This window comes from Leptonotus elevatus, chromosome 5, assembly GCF_054856555.1.
Source record: "Leptonotus elevatus isolate MCC_2025b chromosome 5, RoL_Lele_1.0, whole genome shotgun sequence".
Taxonomy (NCBI): Eukaryota; Metazoa; Chordata; class Actinopteri; order Syngnathiformes; family Syngnathidae; genus Leptonotus; species Leptonotus elevatus.
In genome coordinates, this window is record NC_141243.1 from 10235603 (window position 1) to 10249418 (window position 13816).

Here is a 13816-nt window from a genome sequence, read left to right on the forward strand (position 1 = left end):
CTCTGAGCGGTTTCTAAAAAAAAAAAAAGAAGGTGAAATAAATACCTATTGGTTAATGTCAAAGGCTCTTGTATTGGATTTTGTGTGAACTTTGCGTAGTTAGCTCAATGATACAGTAACCACTGTGTGGTGGCATATTAGTGTATTATATGAGTTTATCAGGAATACCACAGAAAAGAATCAAATTCCACCCAACTGGCCAGAAAGTTATTTATTTACTAGACGTGATGCATCTTTGTTCATATGTGTGCCAGTGATTTATACGGTTAAATACTCTTCCACTAAATAGCAGACGATACAGTTAACCTGTGTTATCCACCTATTATTCTGACATTAAATGATTCATAGCCTCATTTTCAACAAAAACAGGCCCAAAAACAAGATTGTCTTTATTTTAGTATGTACTATATGATTTTACTGTGATATTTTTCTAGAGTAAAATATGTGCCTTGGCTAAAAAAAAAAGTAGAAAACACAATTGTAGATTAACCTCATAAAGTGACCAGTGTGTGATTAACCTTAAATCTCGGTGGGAAAATTGTCGAAAAAATGTCATGTCACGTCTAACTAGATTGCCCATGTTGTTTTTGCAGCACTATTTGACATGTTTCAGTGGAACTATAGCAGTGCCATTCCTCCTCGCCGAAGCCATGTGCGTCGGTTATGACCAGTGGGCCACAAGCCAGCTCATTGGGACCATTTTCTTTTGTGTAGGGATCACAACCCTCCTACAGACCACGTTGGGCTGCAGGTACACACTCACACACACGCACAAAGCACTCTCAACAGCCATCAACATACACTTCAAACCCTGTTCTTCCACTCTTAAGCCCTGAGCTGTCTTCTTCATGTCATTCTAAACTGTTTGTGAGAATTTGACTCTATATGCTAACACACTAGAGCCCTTATAGATGGGCACACTAATCCTGATACAAAGGTGTGTGTGTGACTCGAGGCAGGTGGCGCGAAAGACGTAATGGTTATGTAATGTGAATGATGCTGAAACCTATTATTCTACGCCCTGTGTAATTAAGCTGGCAAAGTAGCTTTTGTCTTGTCTGTTTGTACCCTGACTGGACACCGCATTCGGTACACCAGCACAGTTGAATGAGAACCAGTTCAAGAACACTTATTTAACAGACAAACACAAATTTGATGGGCAGTCAGAAAAGTATTACCGGTACTTTTATTTAACTAAAACTAACGAAAAAACTAAAATTAAAAAAACTATTTCGTTAACGAAATAGAATAAAAACGAAAATGCTTTGTAAAAAATGAAAACTAACTGAAACTACATTTTATGTTTACAAAACTAACTATAATTATAGCAAAAATGTCCTTCGTTTTAGTCTTTGGTAATCAATTTAATGCATGAGCCTTTGGGGATGATTTATTTTGATATTAACCGGAATAAGGACATTTGAAAGTGTGTCACACAAAAGTAACACCATCTAACAGCAGCCAATAGAAAAGCACCTTCAGATGACGTTACTCCCATTGTGTTTTTTAAATATTGCGCACACCAGCAATACAACTTATACTGAAACTAACTAAAACTAAGCATTTATGAAATAACTAAAACTAATAAAAACTATCAGAACCACCCTGAAAACTAATTAAAATTAACAAAATTTAAAAAACAAAACTCAAAACAAAATAAAAACTTAACTAAAAGGAACAATTCCAAAACTATAATAACCCTGTTTTGAGTTAATTTAAAGTTCCTTCAACACGACGCGCGATTACTGACTGCCTTTACTTGGGGAATACCAGTTGCAACGCAGCAGACACGTCCACGTCAAAATTTAGCAGTAAGAAATTGAATAATAATGCTTATATTTGTGGAGACTGGGGTCAAGTTGTATTTTACAATTTTAAAAATGTGCAGAATTTCACAAGTTACTTCATGTTAAAGATTAGATAGCTCTTATTTTTATGAGTTTTCGCCAATGTCTTACAAATGCAATTATGCCAACTAGTGCCAGAAAAATGACCCGAGCACAAATCAATATCACTTGTTTTTTACAGTACAGTACATTTTAACTCAATTTTTTTTAACTATTATGAAATGACTGTATCAATGACTAAAAGATGCAGCCATAGTTCTATTAGTGTAACATATTTCCCCCTTATGTTAACAAGAGTATGAAAACTCAGGGGGAAAAAACATTTTATTGTACATTTAGAACAGAAAATTGAAGTAATGTGACTAATTACGATTTTTTTTTTTTAGTTATCGCCTGACACCCCTACTTTTATTATTAAGATGTACATAATTAGGCGGCTAAAAGGAAACTCCCACTTCTATCCAGTTGTAATGTTAATGTTAGTTGAAATGTGTGGCACATTAGTGTGTCCTTGAAATGATCCAATTTCACATAATTGAACAGAAATTTACTTATGACAAATCTACCTATTTCAATGTCTAACAACCAGTGGATTTATTCTGTCATCTAATGGAAGCACGTTTATTGTTCTGCCTGTCACTACATGCCACTCGCCTCGATGGATGAATAAAGATTTGGTTTTTGTTTTAAATAAATAATTTTTGGCCAATTAAATATCATGGAATCATTTCCTGCGGCACCGCTGGTGATCTCTCATTGCAGACTAGTGTGCCATGGCACCCTGGTTGGGAATCACTTTGTGATTGGCTGGTGACCAATTAACGGTGTACCCTGCCTCTCACCAAAAGTTAACTCGGATGAGAGTTTAGAAACTGTTCTTATTCTCTTCCTGACGAGTTATTTCTGGTGTCCTAGGTTACCTTTGTTCCAGGCCAGCGCTTTTGCATTCCTCGCCCCAGCCAGAGCCATTCTGTCACTGGACAAATGGAAGTGTAACAACACAGGTGAGAGCATCTTCATAAGGAAGATGGTGTGTGCGTGTGCGTGTGCGTGTGTGTGTGTGTGTGCTTGTTTTTGTTACATAGTGGGGCCAACATTCTGGGGTTTCACAGAGTTGTGGGGCCCACCCGTCCATGTGGGGCCATTTTGCTGGGCCCCACAAGTTTAGACCTCTTTTTGAGGGTCAAGACTAGTTTTAGAGTTTAGGTCTGAATTGGGTTATGGTTGAGGTTAGGGTAAGGAATAGGGGTAGGCAATCATTTTTTAGGGTTAGGGTTAGGGGAATGGGCTAGGACAGAGGTGGGCATCGAGGGCCGGAGTCTTGCAGGTTTTGCATGTTGCCCTTCTCCAACACAGCTGATATATGATCAGCTCATCAGCAAGCTCTGCATAAGCCTGATAACGATCCTGTTCATTGGAATCAACTTGTGTTGGAAGTGAGAAACCTCCAAAACCTGCAGAACTCCGGCCCTCGAGGACCGAGATTGCCCACTGCTGGGCTAGGAAATGCATTATGTCAATGGGATGGCCCCACAAAGATAGTAAAACAAACGTGTGTGTGTGTGCATGCTCTGATCTGATCTTTGTCTATGGACCTAACGTTTTAATCTTCTTGTTTTTGTTCTCTTTAGCGATACTCGAGATAAACAGCACAGAAATTCTCCACACAGAGGACATCTGGCATCCCAGGATACGAGAAGTGAGAAACAAAACAAAAAAATATGCACTCACGTAAAGTTTTGGGGTTTGGGAAGTTTTGTGGGGAAGTGGTTGCAAAATAGTTCATGAAAATGGTATTATGTGAGCCTAAAATAAAAACCTCCAAGGCAAGCGTTGTCGTAACACATTATTCGTTGAATAACTGCTTACCAAACAGCAGCTGGAGAGCTGCCAACACACCAACAAGCGCATGTGACTGTGTGGCTTGTTAATATCCACATAAATATTCTGCTTATGCAAAACCCGTTTACTGACTGTTGCCTACTGATCAAGAATTTACACGAAGGAGTCACACCAGAGCCAACTGATTAGTTAATCAAGTGTTAAGCAACAGGGAACATCTGGCAAAATAAAATGTTAAAAGCAAACGAGGGCTCTGCCTCAATGTATAAAAACTGTCTTTGAAGTTAATACATTATTCACATATGAAACGTGTGTGATTGTGCGACACATGAGTTCAATCCCAACTTTATTTTCTTTAGATCCAAGGGGCGATCATTGTTTCCTCCTTGGTGGAGGTGTGTATCGGGGCGCTGGGTCTACCCGGGCTCCTGTTGAAGTATATCGGACCTCTGACCATCACCCCCACTGTGGCCCTCATCGGCCTCTCGGGTTTCCAGGCGGCAGGGGAGAGGGCAGGAAAACACTGGGGCATCGCTATGCTGTAAGTTCAGACGTTTGCGTAAATGCTGTGTTTTCTGGCTCTGCACTTGACATACACAGAAGAAACTAAAAGTTTTGGGTAATTCAGCTTTAGAGTAACATTTCAGAATAAACAGAATGGACTATGACCTTTACAGAGGAACTTGATATGACCTCTAAACTTTTGAATGCACATTTCCAACTGTCACGCATCAGTACTCTTTGCAAAACTACACTCTAAAAACAGTTGGGTCAAAAATGGACCCATCCTCTTCTTGGGCCAACTTTGAGTAAAAAAAAAAAAGTGTCTTTCAGTGTAAAACAAATATATACTAAATATTGGTCATATCATTTACTTGGGTCAAAACATTGGGTCTTTTTGTATAAAACAACCCACAAAGTTGGGTCAAATTGACCCATAAAGTGGATCGGTCCATTTTTGATCCATAATTGGATTACTTTTGATCCAACTGTTTTTAGAGTGTAGTTGAGAGAACGACTTTTAGTTGTCGACTTAGGTTTGTGATGTCAAAATATGAACAGGATGATGGAGAGGACAGTTTAAATGCCAATTCGAATAGAACCAGGAAAGGTATTTGTGCATTCATGGATCAAACACCTAATGTGAATTTTGCCCCTCCTTGTTAGAGAGCAGCAAATTGCGCAACAACAAAAAAGAAAGAAATATTGAACAGGTTTAGAGAAGATAATTGTATTATTTTTCCTGAAATTTCACCCAATAAAGCAATACCCCTAACTTTTGGTTTGTTGTATGATGACCACCGTCGTCAAAGGTTGTGACATTAGCCGCCGCTGTCATGGCTCTTTGCGCCGTAGCCACAGGGTTGCTGCTCCCGCCCGGCGTAATGGGCTTGTAATCGCCACTGCCTTGCTCTGACTTTCTCAAGCGGTCAGGCTAATTGATTTTTCTGTGTGGCCTCTGGGGCCTTTTTGCACATATACAAGGGTTAATGCAATAGGTTTAAACACGATGAGCTGTATTTGGAATTCAATCATTTGTACATGACAATCAGTTAAAGCAAAAAGAAAAGCAAGTGGGAGGACATAAGATTTACTCAGCCCTATCCGTCGCCACGTGTCATCCGCATTTGTACAATTCAGCTGTTGGATTCAAGATGGTTATACTCTACATCGGAATTCGTGGTAAACTTAAGAGGAGGAGACATTTTTGCTTTAGTAGAGTTGTTCTTGTTTGCAGAACTATTTTCCTGGTGCTACTCTTCTCCCAGTATGCCCGAAATGTCCACTTCCCGTTGCCGGTCTACAAAGCAAAGAAAGGCTGGACTTCCTACCGGCTGCAGGTGTTCAAAATGTTCCCAGTAAGTGTACCCTTGAGTCTGTCCCCTTGCTGCATAACTTTGGAATGGCTTTTCGAACAGACAGATTGCACAAGCATTTTACACAAGAATTTGACTCATTACTCAACCTTGTTTCACATCTTGTGTCAATACTGCTGGGGTTGTTGGAAGGTATTACTTAAGTGTGCCACCATGCAGGTTCTTATGCCATCTGCTGGTCATGAAGTGAAGCAATAGTATACACAATGTTGAATTAACATCTCTTTTGACAGTATTAGCTCAAGATTGCAACTGATAATGAATTTTGACAAATTCAAAAGGGTGACTACTCAATGAACTCGTATGCCACAGTCTTTAATAATAATATATATATATATATATTTTTTTTATTAAATAAAATAAATAAATAAAATAATTTTAAACTATTTTTCACCCCTTTTGGATGATTACAAACTACAATTTCTTTTTACCACTATTTAGAGTACAGTTGCCATAAACAGGAAAAATTTCACATCGTTCTGTTGTAGTGTGAACTTAGTGTTCAAATTAGGGGTGTCAAAATTTGTGCGTTCATTTTGAGTTAATTTAAAGTTCCTTTTACGCCACCAATTTTTTTTTAACGCGCGAATGGGGGAATCCCAGTCGCAATGCTGCAGACACGTCCATGTCAAAATTTAGCAGTAATGAATTTAATAATAATGCATATGTTTGTGGAGACTGGGTTTAAGTTGTATTTTACTTTTTTTTTTTATGTGCAGAATTTCACAAGTTACTTCATGTTAAAGATTACATAGCTCTTAATATAAAAAGAAAAATGCACTGAGCCGTCACCAAGGGCTTACAAATGCAATTATGCCATCTAGTGGCAGAAAAACTACCTCAACGCAAATCAATATCACACATATTTACAGTACAGTACATCTTTTTAATTTGAATTGTATGAATTATTATAAAATTACTGTATCAATGACTAAAAGATGCAGCCATATTTCTATTAGTTGAACATTTTTTCCCACTTATGTTAAGAGTATGAAAACGTGCGTGCATTTTTATTGTACATTTAGAACAGTTCTAAAATGTGTGATTAATCGTGAGTTAACTATTGAAGTCATGCGATTAATTACGATAAAACAATTTTTTATCTCCTGCCACCTCTCGTTCACATGTATTTGATTGCCTTTGTCACTTGTCATCCAGATCATCATGGCCATCCTGGTGTCGTGGCTGCTCTGCTTTATCTTCACGGTGACGGACGTCTTCCCCCCTGACAAGGACAAATATGGCTTCTATGCCCGCACGGACGCACGGCAAGGGATCCTCTCGGTCGCACCCTGGTTCAAGATCCCCTATCCCTGTGAGTGTCTCCTCATAAACAGTATAGTCTTCAAATACGTTTTAAATCAGGGGTGTCCAAGCTGCATGTTGGGCCCTTTTGCTGCCCACTCAGCCGTAGCTAATAAACCCTTGGGAAAAAAAGTTAGGACAGCTTTGCTTTAAATCTCGCTGCTACAAATAAAATGATCCACTCATTAAGCCATAATCTTTGGTAGACCAGCACAATCAAACAATCTATAGATTGTTTATCACATTAAAAATATTTTCCATAATGTTAAATGTTTTGACCTTTCAGTTCAATGGGGCGTCCCTAGTGTAACGGCCGCAGGCGTCATCGGCATGATGAGCGCCGTAGTAGCCAGCATCATCGAATCAATCGGTGACTACTACGCCTGCGCCCGACTGTCGTGTGCCCCTCCTCCTCCCATCCACGCCATCAATAGGTAAGCTTCATCACGCCTCTGCCTCACTCTTTCTTCCAAGGAATATTTTTGACACAGAGCACTCTCAAATCCTTTATCTACTCAGGGGCATATTTGTTGAGGGCATCTCCTGTGTGCTGGATGGACTTTTTGGGACCGGAAATGGTTCCACCTCCTCCAGTCCAAATATTGGTGTCCTTGGAATAACAAAGGTATTTCACACCCGCAATTACTCAAATCTGACTTTTTTTCCCCCCCCTTCTTCTTTGTGATGATTGTAACAGCAACGTTGAAAACATATCTCCTCTTGTCCGCAGGTGGGCAGCAGGCGCGTGATCCAGTACGGAGCCGCCATGATGCTGCTGCTGGGGCTGGTGGGTAAATTCAGCGCCCTGTTCGCCTCCCTGCCAGACCCCGTGCTGGGGGCTCTGTTCTGCACCTTGTTTGGCATGATCACGGCGGTGGGGCTTTCCAACCTGCAGTTCGTCGACCTCAACTCTTCCAGAAACCTTTTTGTTCTGGGCTTCTCCATCTTCTTCGGCCTGATGCTGCCAAGCTACCTCAAACAGAACCCGCTGGTCACAGGTGGGTGCAGCGGACTGAAAAATGTTAAAAATGCTCGTCATCATGTGGAATTTACCAAGATGGGCGTTGGGTTGCTCTACGTCTACCAATTTTGGTATTAATAGATTTTACTACATGGGAGCAACCAGCAGAGGACGCCATTTGTTCAGGCATTCATTATTTACTACATTATGTAATAATAGGGATGCCGCAATTTAACAAAAGTACAATTTAAGCAACTGATGTGTTACAGTCGCCATGAGCAGGCCCATTTAACTCATTTGCTCCCCAAAATGTATAAATGCGTTCTATTTTAAACGTTTTAAATGTCCCAAAGATGTATTTATACGTTTGTTTGTTTTTAGGCTAGAGCATACAGAAGGCTTTGATGCAGAAATTGTAGTTTTTACACAAACGGCCAGCAGATGGCAGCAGGACAAAATAGACCAACCAGGGCCATGTTGAAAAAAAGCTCATTTACTCACAATTCTAAATAGATTTGTGAATAATGATGAAACATAGCTATATTCTGATGCCAATTGCTGCAAAACAGAAACAGATAGAAATATACTTTTTTTCCTGATGAAAGAAGAGACTAATCTTTCTTTTGGTAAGTTCCATGTTTTTATAGCAATAGAACACAATACTCTGTGGGCCTTGCAAAATCAGTCAAAATCCAGTAAAACAACTGGGAGTGAATAGGATTGCTTCAGTGAAAATGGCTGGGAGTGAATGAGTTAAAAATACATTACAGTTAAAGCATTGTTCATTTCATAAAATGTAATATATACATGATACACTATATCATAAAGATTCAATTAACATAAAAAATACTTTTTGGGAGGACATTTCCCACCGAGAGTTTCTAAATTATTTTAGTGAGTCTACATAATGAGTTTCACTTTTTTAACTAAGTTATAAAAAGAAATAAAGATTTCCATTTTTGCAATTTTTATTTAGGTGCACCTGCAAATTGGCATGGTTAATTTAAAAATACAAATTTAAAATTAAGTTTTTGTTCCCAATTGGCTTTTATCCCTTCAATATAATAATTACAGTACTGTATATTATTAGCGTGATTTGTTGTTGTTGTTATTAAGCTTTCACCTTTGAAATCAAGTTTGTTGTTGTTTTGTTTTTCAGGCATTGTTGAGATTGACCAGGTGTTAAATGTTCTCCTCACCACCGCCATGTTTGTGGGAGGCTCAGTTGCTTTCATTTTGGACAATACTATTCCAGGTGAGCCATTTATTTACTCCGCTATTGTCTAAAAGCAGTCAAATTATTATCATATTGTTGTACTGGGGGTCCTCGGTTTATTGCAGTACTGACATACGAGGTTTCAAAATGACGAACGGCGTGCATTGAACAGCTTGCGCAAGAATATGTCGTCAAAAAAAAAAAGAGAGCAATGATGATGACATGTCAAATCGGTAAAATAAAAAAAAATAAGAATATGTCGTCACGGCAGACACAATCGTTTACCACCATACGCGTTATGGAGACTAAAATCAGACAATGTTCAATCTCATCAGGTACTGCTGAGGAGCGAGGCATCAAGAAGCTGAAGCGCGGCTCGGGTCCCAGCGCCACCGAGCTGGAGGGGATGCGATCCTACGACCTGCCCTTCGGAATGGACTTCATCCGCAGGCACTCCATCTTCAAGTACCTCCCAATTAGCCCCACCTTCGCCGGCTACCAGTGGGGGAGATTGCGGGAAAGCTGCAGGAGCAGTGACGGACACGGGGATGCAGACGAGGGAGGGGGTTCCCACGGCGAGAGTCTGGCGTAGCCATCGGGATGGTGCGTGAATTTGGGGAGCAAGGGAAGGTACACTGAAGGAAAAGAATGCAAAGGTGCGGCGCAGGATTGAGGAGCGTGTGGAGGACACGTGACGCACCGACCTCTGTCTGCCTGTCTGTCTGTCTGTCTGTCTGCCTGTTTTCGTTTGTCTTTTCCCACTATGCTATTTTTAGCATGCTAAAGCAAGTCGCAGCCAGCATGCTCCAGATGTTACCACGTGGAGTCTGCTTGGTGTGTTTGCATGTGTGCTCGGTATGCACACTAACGTAATGGCTACGTGCATTCGTTTGCACTGTCACTTTAATCCACACGGGCATACAATGACACGACAAATCTGTTAATTGAGAATTATGCAAAGAAGCTCGCAATGACTTGATGTCAGGTATGCAACCACATGGACACACACCAACAGCCCCACTAAAACTAGCTTAGCCCTCCCGATCTTGGAAGCACGTCCGGTCGGTCCAAAAGATTCCTTTTGTTGCTGCATCCTTAGTGGTGAATGTCACTCCACGCTCAGCTCGGAAAAACCCTCAGAGGAAAATCGGCCTACTTCCCGCAAAACAAATCTGAGTTCCACACATGCTAAATTTCACATTCTAACAGTTTACGTATCACAGGTTGTCAGTATTAGCCACGCGCCCTCATTGGCTGTCTTTGAATTCTGTAAGAAGGGATCATTTGGCAACACGTGAGTCTTCATGGAGTCATCTGCACTTCCACTACCTGTATTTGCTCATGTAATAAGATGCACAGTAAACAATTAACACTATGACTAGTTAAGATTAAAAAAACATCACATTTGAATCCTTTGTTAAGTGTGTCTTGCAACCAAAAAGAAAACCTCGGCTGCTGTTTCCAACCAAGATGTGTTTGAAAGAAAGTTCACACCGATTTTGGAGCGTCTTACAGAGCATTACAGTCTTACATTTGCCAGGAAGACCGATGGGAAAGAGGCGTTCTTTTTGTGCAGTTACTTGCACTCTTTCACCTCCGTTAACGTTCTACCTCTCAGCCGGGGAAGTTTCCCCTTCCGTTATCTTTGGCCTGTCTTGTGAGAGTTGGACTGAATGATATTTGACCACACACCTGACAATTTGCCTTCATCTTTTTTGTGACTTTTGTAAATAATTAACCATAATACGGTAGCAAGTGGCTAGCACATCCGCCGAACAGCTCCGAAGTTAGATATCCAAACCCGTGCTGTTGATTTTTGTATCTGCAGATCCGCCACTGTTCTAGCACATTCCAAGAACTTTAGTTAACTGAAGACTATATATATATATATATATATATATATATATATATATATATATATATATATATATATATATATGACCGTCCTCCGTCTTATCACATGAGCAAATCCGAGTAGCGGAAGTGAAAGTAACTCCAACAAGAGGCAGACATCCCCGCCCGTTCTCTGGCGTCTTTTTCCTAAAGCAATTCCGTACTGTACCTCCATGTGGCCTTATCAGTAAACGCTGACCCTGCACGTTTCAATGTTTTTGACTGTTTGCTGGGCTCTCTGTCATTCTGTGTGGATCCTCTGTTACTGGTTTACAGGGTCGCTAAACAGCCCGGCCACCTATCCACCTCCTCACTTATAACTACTGTCATTTGGATCGGGCAACTGGAACGGCGCAAGAGAATGTGTTTTGTTGCGTTTTCTGCCTCGATTGGATCGTCTGTTGTTAATGCTGTCAACATTTCTCACTCGCGCGGTCTTCATCAACTTCATGCAGCATGTGATAATAGCAACTCAAGGTTGCACAATTACACTAAATTACTTGAAATGTGCTTAACTCAATTCATTGCCAATGACAGGTATAGACGTCAAAAATTCATTGGAACTATTTTTATTAGTTGAACATTTTTTCCGCTTTTGTTAACATGAGGATGAAAACCTAGAAAAAAAATGATTGTACATTTAGAACACATATAAAATTTGTAATTAATCGTGAGTTAACTAGTGAAGTCATGCGATTAATTATGATTTTAAAAAATTAATCGCCTGACACCCCTAATTTTTAATAATCTTTTCTTTAAAAAAAACTTTTTTATATATTTATTTTAATTTTACATTTTATTTTTTTAAGAAAATATTATAAAAAATTAGGGGCATCATGTGATTAATGTTTTTTATCGTAATTAATCTCATGACTTCACTAGTTAAATCACGATTTATCACAAATTTAATATCTGTTCTAATAAAAAAAATATATATATATTTTCATACTCTCGTTAACAAAAGTGCAAATTTTTTTTTAAATACAAATAGTTCAAATGAATTTTTGACGTCTATAGCCGTCAATGGCAGTAAATGAATGAGTGGGGAAAAAAATTTACTAAACCAAAAAGTTTTTTGCTTCTAGATTTTTTTTCTGTTACCAAAAAAATAAGCAAAGGATGTTCCCGTAACAACTACCTTTTTACCTTTCATTCTCTTTGTTAAAGCTATTTCTTTATTTATGAAAGTAAAGTTATTGTGCATAGCTCTTTTGAAGCAGGTCTTTGTGTGGCTTGCACAACACTGAAAGTTTATTTACGATTTAATAATCGTCCTCCCCTATAACATCTCACCATCATCAGCTTCAGCTCAATTGAACTGGTACTTGCCCATACAAGGCTTCAACTGCCATTATTGCTGTTAACAAAAACAAAAAAAAAGATTTTGGTGCCAAGAACATCTCATTGACCTTATAATGCATTTTGAACGGACCTGAAGACGGGACGGGGCGCATGAACCACATAATACTGCTGGGCCTTAACTCTCCAACTTCTTGACTGTTAGTGGCCACTCATGTGCAGGGACATTAACCATTTATGGGAATTTTATTGTATTTAATTTTTTGTTCTTACTTAATTCATTCCCCACTTTAATCTTTCAGTTTCACGTTTACATACCGTTGTCATAACAGTGTTTCCTAATCTTTAATGCGCTTATATGTCATGGCACACCACCAAACAATGTCACCAAAAAAGTTTATAAACTGAAATAATGATGTTCCAGTCCTAGTTTATTCACAAATATAGTTTGCTGAAATGTGGGCCTGTTTAATCAAATACGAAGCTACTGCAGTGGTGCCACACTTGTAACTCAAAACATTCTCATTGCAAAATGAATGGTGGTGGTGGGGGGTGGGGTGTTTGATGGAGGGGGCGTGGGCGGGGGGTGTTGGGTGGTGGCCCAAAAAAACTATAAAAATGTTTGTAATGTGTTTGTTTTTTTTTTTTAGTAAGAAAAATAGCACTTTATAATATTGGACTTTATTTAAAAAAATGAAAATGAAATAGAATGTGAAGTAACTAAACATATTTGCCATATTTCTCGCTTTAATTCAGTGGACATTATGCTGCTCTTTCTGATGTGCGTGCCTTGGCCACCTGGGGGCAGTATTGTTCAGACATTACAGATACTGTCAACTCCTCAGACAGCCAGTCATTAATCGCTCTTCACAGGGGATAAAGAATATAATTTCACCTTATTTGTTAGCACTAAGCAAGTGGACTTTAAAAGTGGATCTCCGATTACGTTACACATGTCTCCCGGCACAATGGTTGTCAATCACTGCAATGTAAAACACCGTTCTAATATTTCTAAAACTTGTGCGTATAAAGTTCCTCCCCATCTGCAGTTGGGTAATAAAGGCACAAACAATGAACCAAATTCTTACCCATCATTTACTCAGCTCGTCCATTGTTGCCGAAAACATCCGTTAAAGAAAAAGTTTCCGTTCTCATCATACACCCTCCTGTGCTGCCCTGCAGCGGGTCCTCTTGTGTTTGGTGTACCTGTTTTCCTCGCCGGAGATTCTCACACTCAACGTTTATGGGCGCCGGAGAAAACTAAACGCCTGGTCTTCTTCTTACGAGCCGGCCCAAGCTGCGGTTGTCACGGAAACCGACTTCTCACAACTTAGCTTGGAAGTGCCTGAATGCAACTTCATTTGATTTTGAGCACACAACGGTGTCAAAAAATGATTAGCTATACAAAACTGGACCTCCTCCATTGACATGTTTACTGGTTTGGTGACGAGGCAGCGGGTGGTTCTTAATAAGATGGCCAGAAGCACACAAAGACGTCAGTCTCTTTCAATTATTATGAAGGGGATGCTACCTGTACAATAATATTTTGGTGTATGACATGTTCTATCTTTGTGTG

General features: G+C 39.6%; 1 protein-coding gene across 4 annotated transcripts in view; it reads left to right on the plus strand.

Annotated features, from left to right (window-relative positions):
• The window catches only part of slc23a2 (solute carrier family 23 member 2), a 32175-nt gene extending 19474 nt beyond the window's left edge, over nucleotides 1-12701 (plus strand). For all 4 annotated transcript variants that reach the window (XM_086076137.1, XM_086076138.1, XM_086076139.1 and 1 more), the window contains 11 exons: nucleotides 594-751; nucleotides 2763-2851; nucleotides 3479-3546; nucleotides 4049-4230; nucleotides 5428-5548; nucleotides 6725-6881; nucleotides 7158-7305; nucleotides 7391-7496; nucleotides 7602-7869; nucleotides 8992-9087; nucleotides 9384-12701. In XM_086076137.1, coding sequence (XP_085932263.1) covers nucleotides 594-751; nucleotides 2763-2851; nucleotides 3479-3546; nucleotides 4049-4230; nucleotides 5428-5548; nucleotides 6725-6881; nucleotides 7158-7305; nucleotides 7391-7496; nucleotides 7602-7869; nucleotides 8992-9087; nucleotides 9384-9640 — 1650 coding nt within the window. In that variant the 3' untranslated portion in view covers nucleotides 9641-12701. The remainder of the gene's footprint in view (nucleotides 1-593; nucleotides 752-2762; nucleotides 2852-3478; nucleotides 3547-4048; nucleotides 4231-5427; nucleotides 5549-6724; nucleotides 6882-7157; nucleotides 7306-7390; nucleotides 7497-7601; nucleotides 7870-8991; nucleotides 9088-9383) is intronic.
• The last annotated feature ends 1115 nt before the right edge of the window (nucleotides 12702-13816 follow it).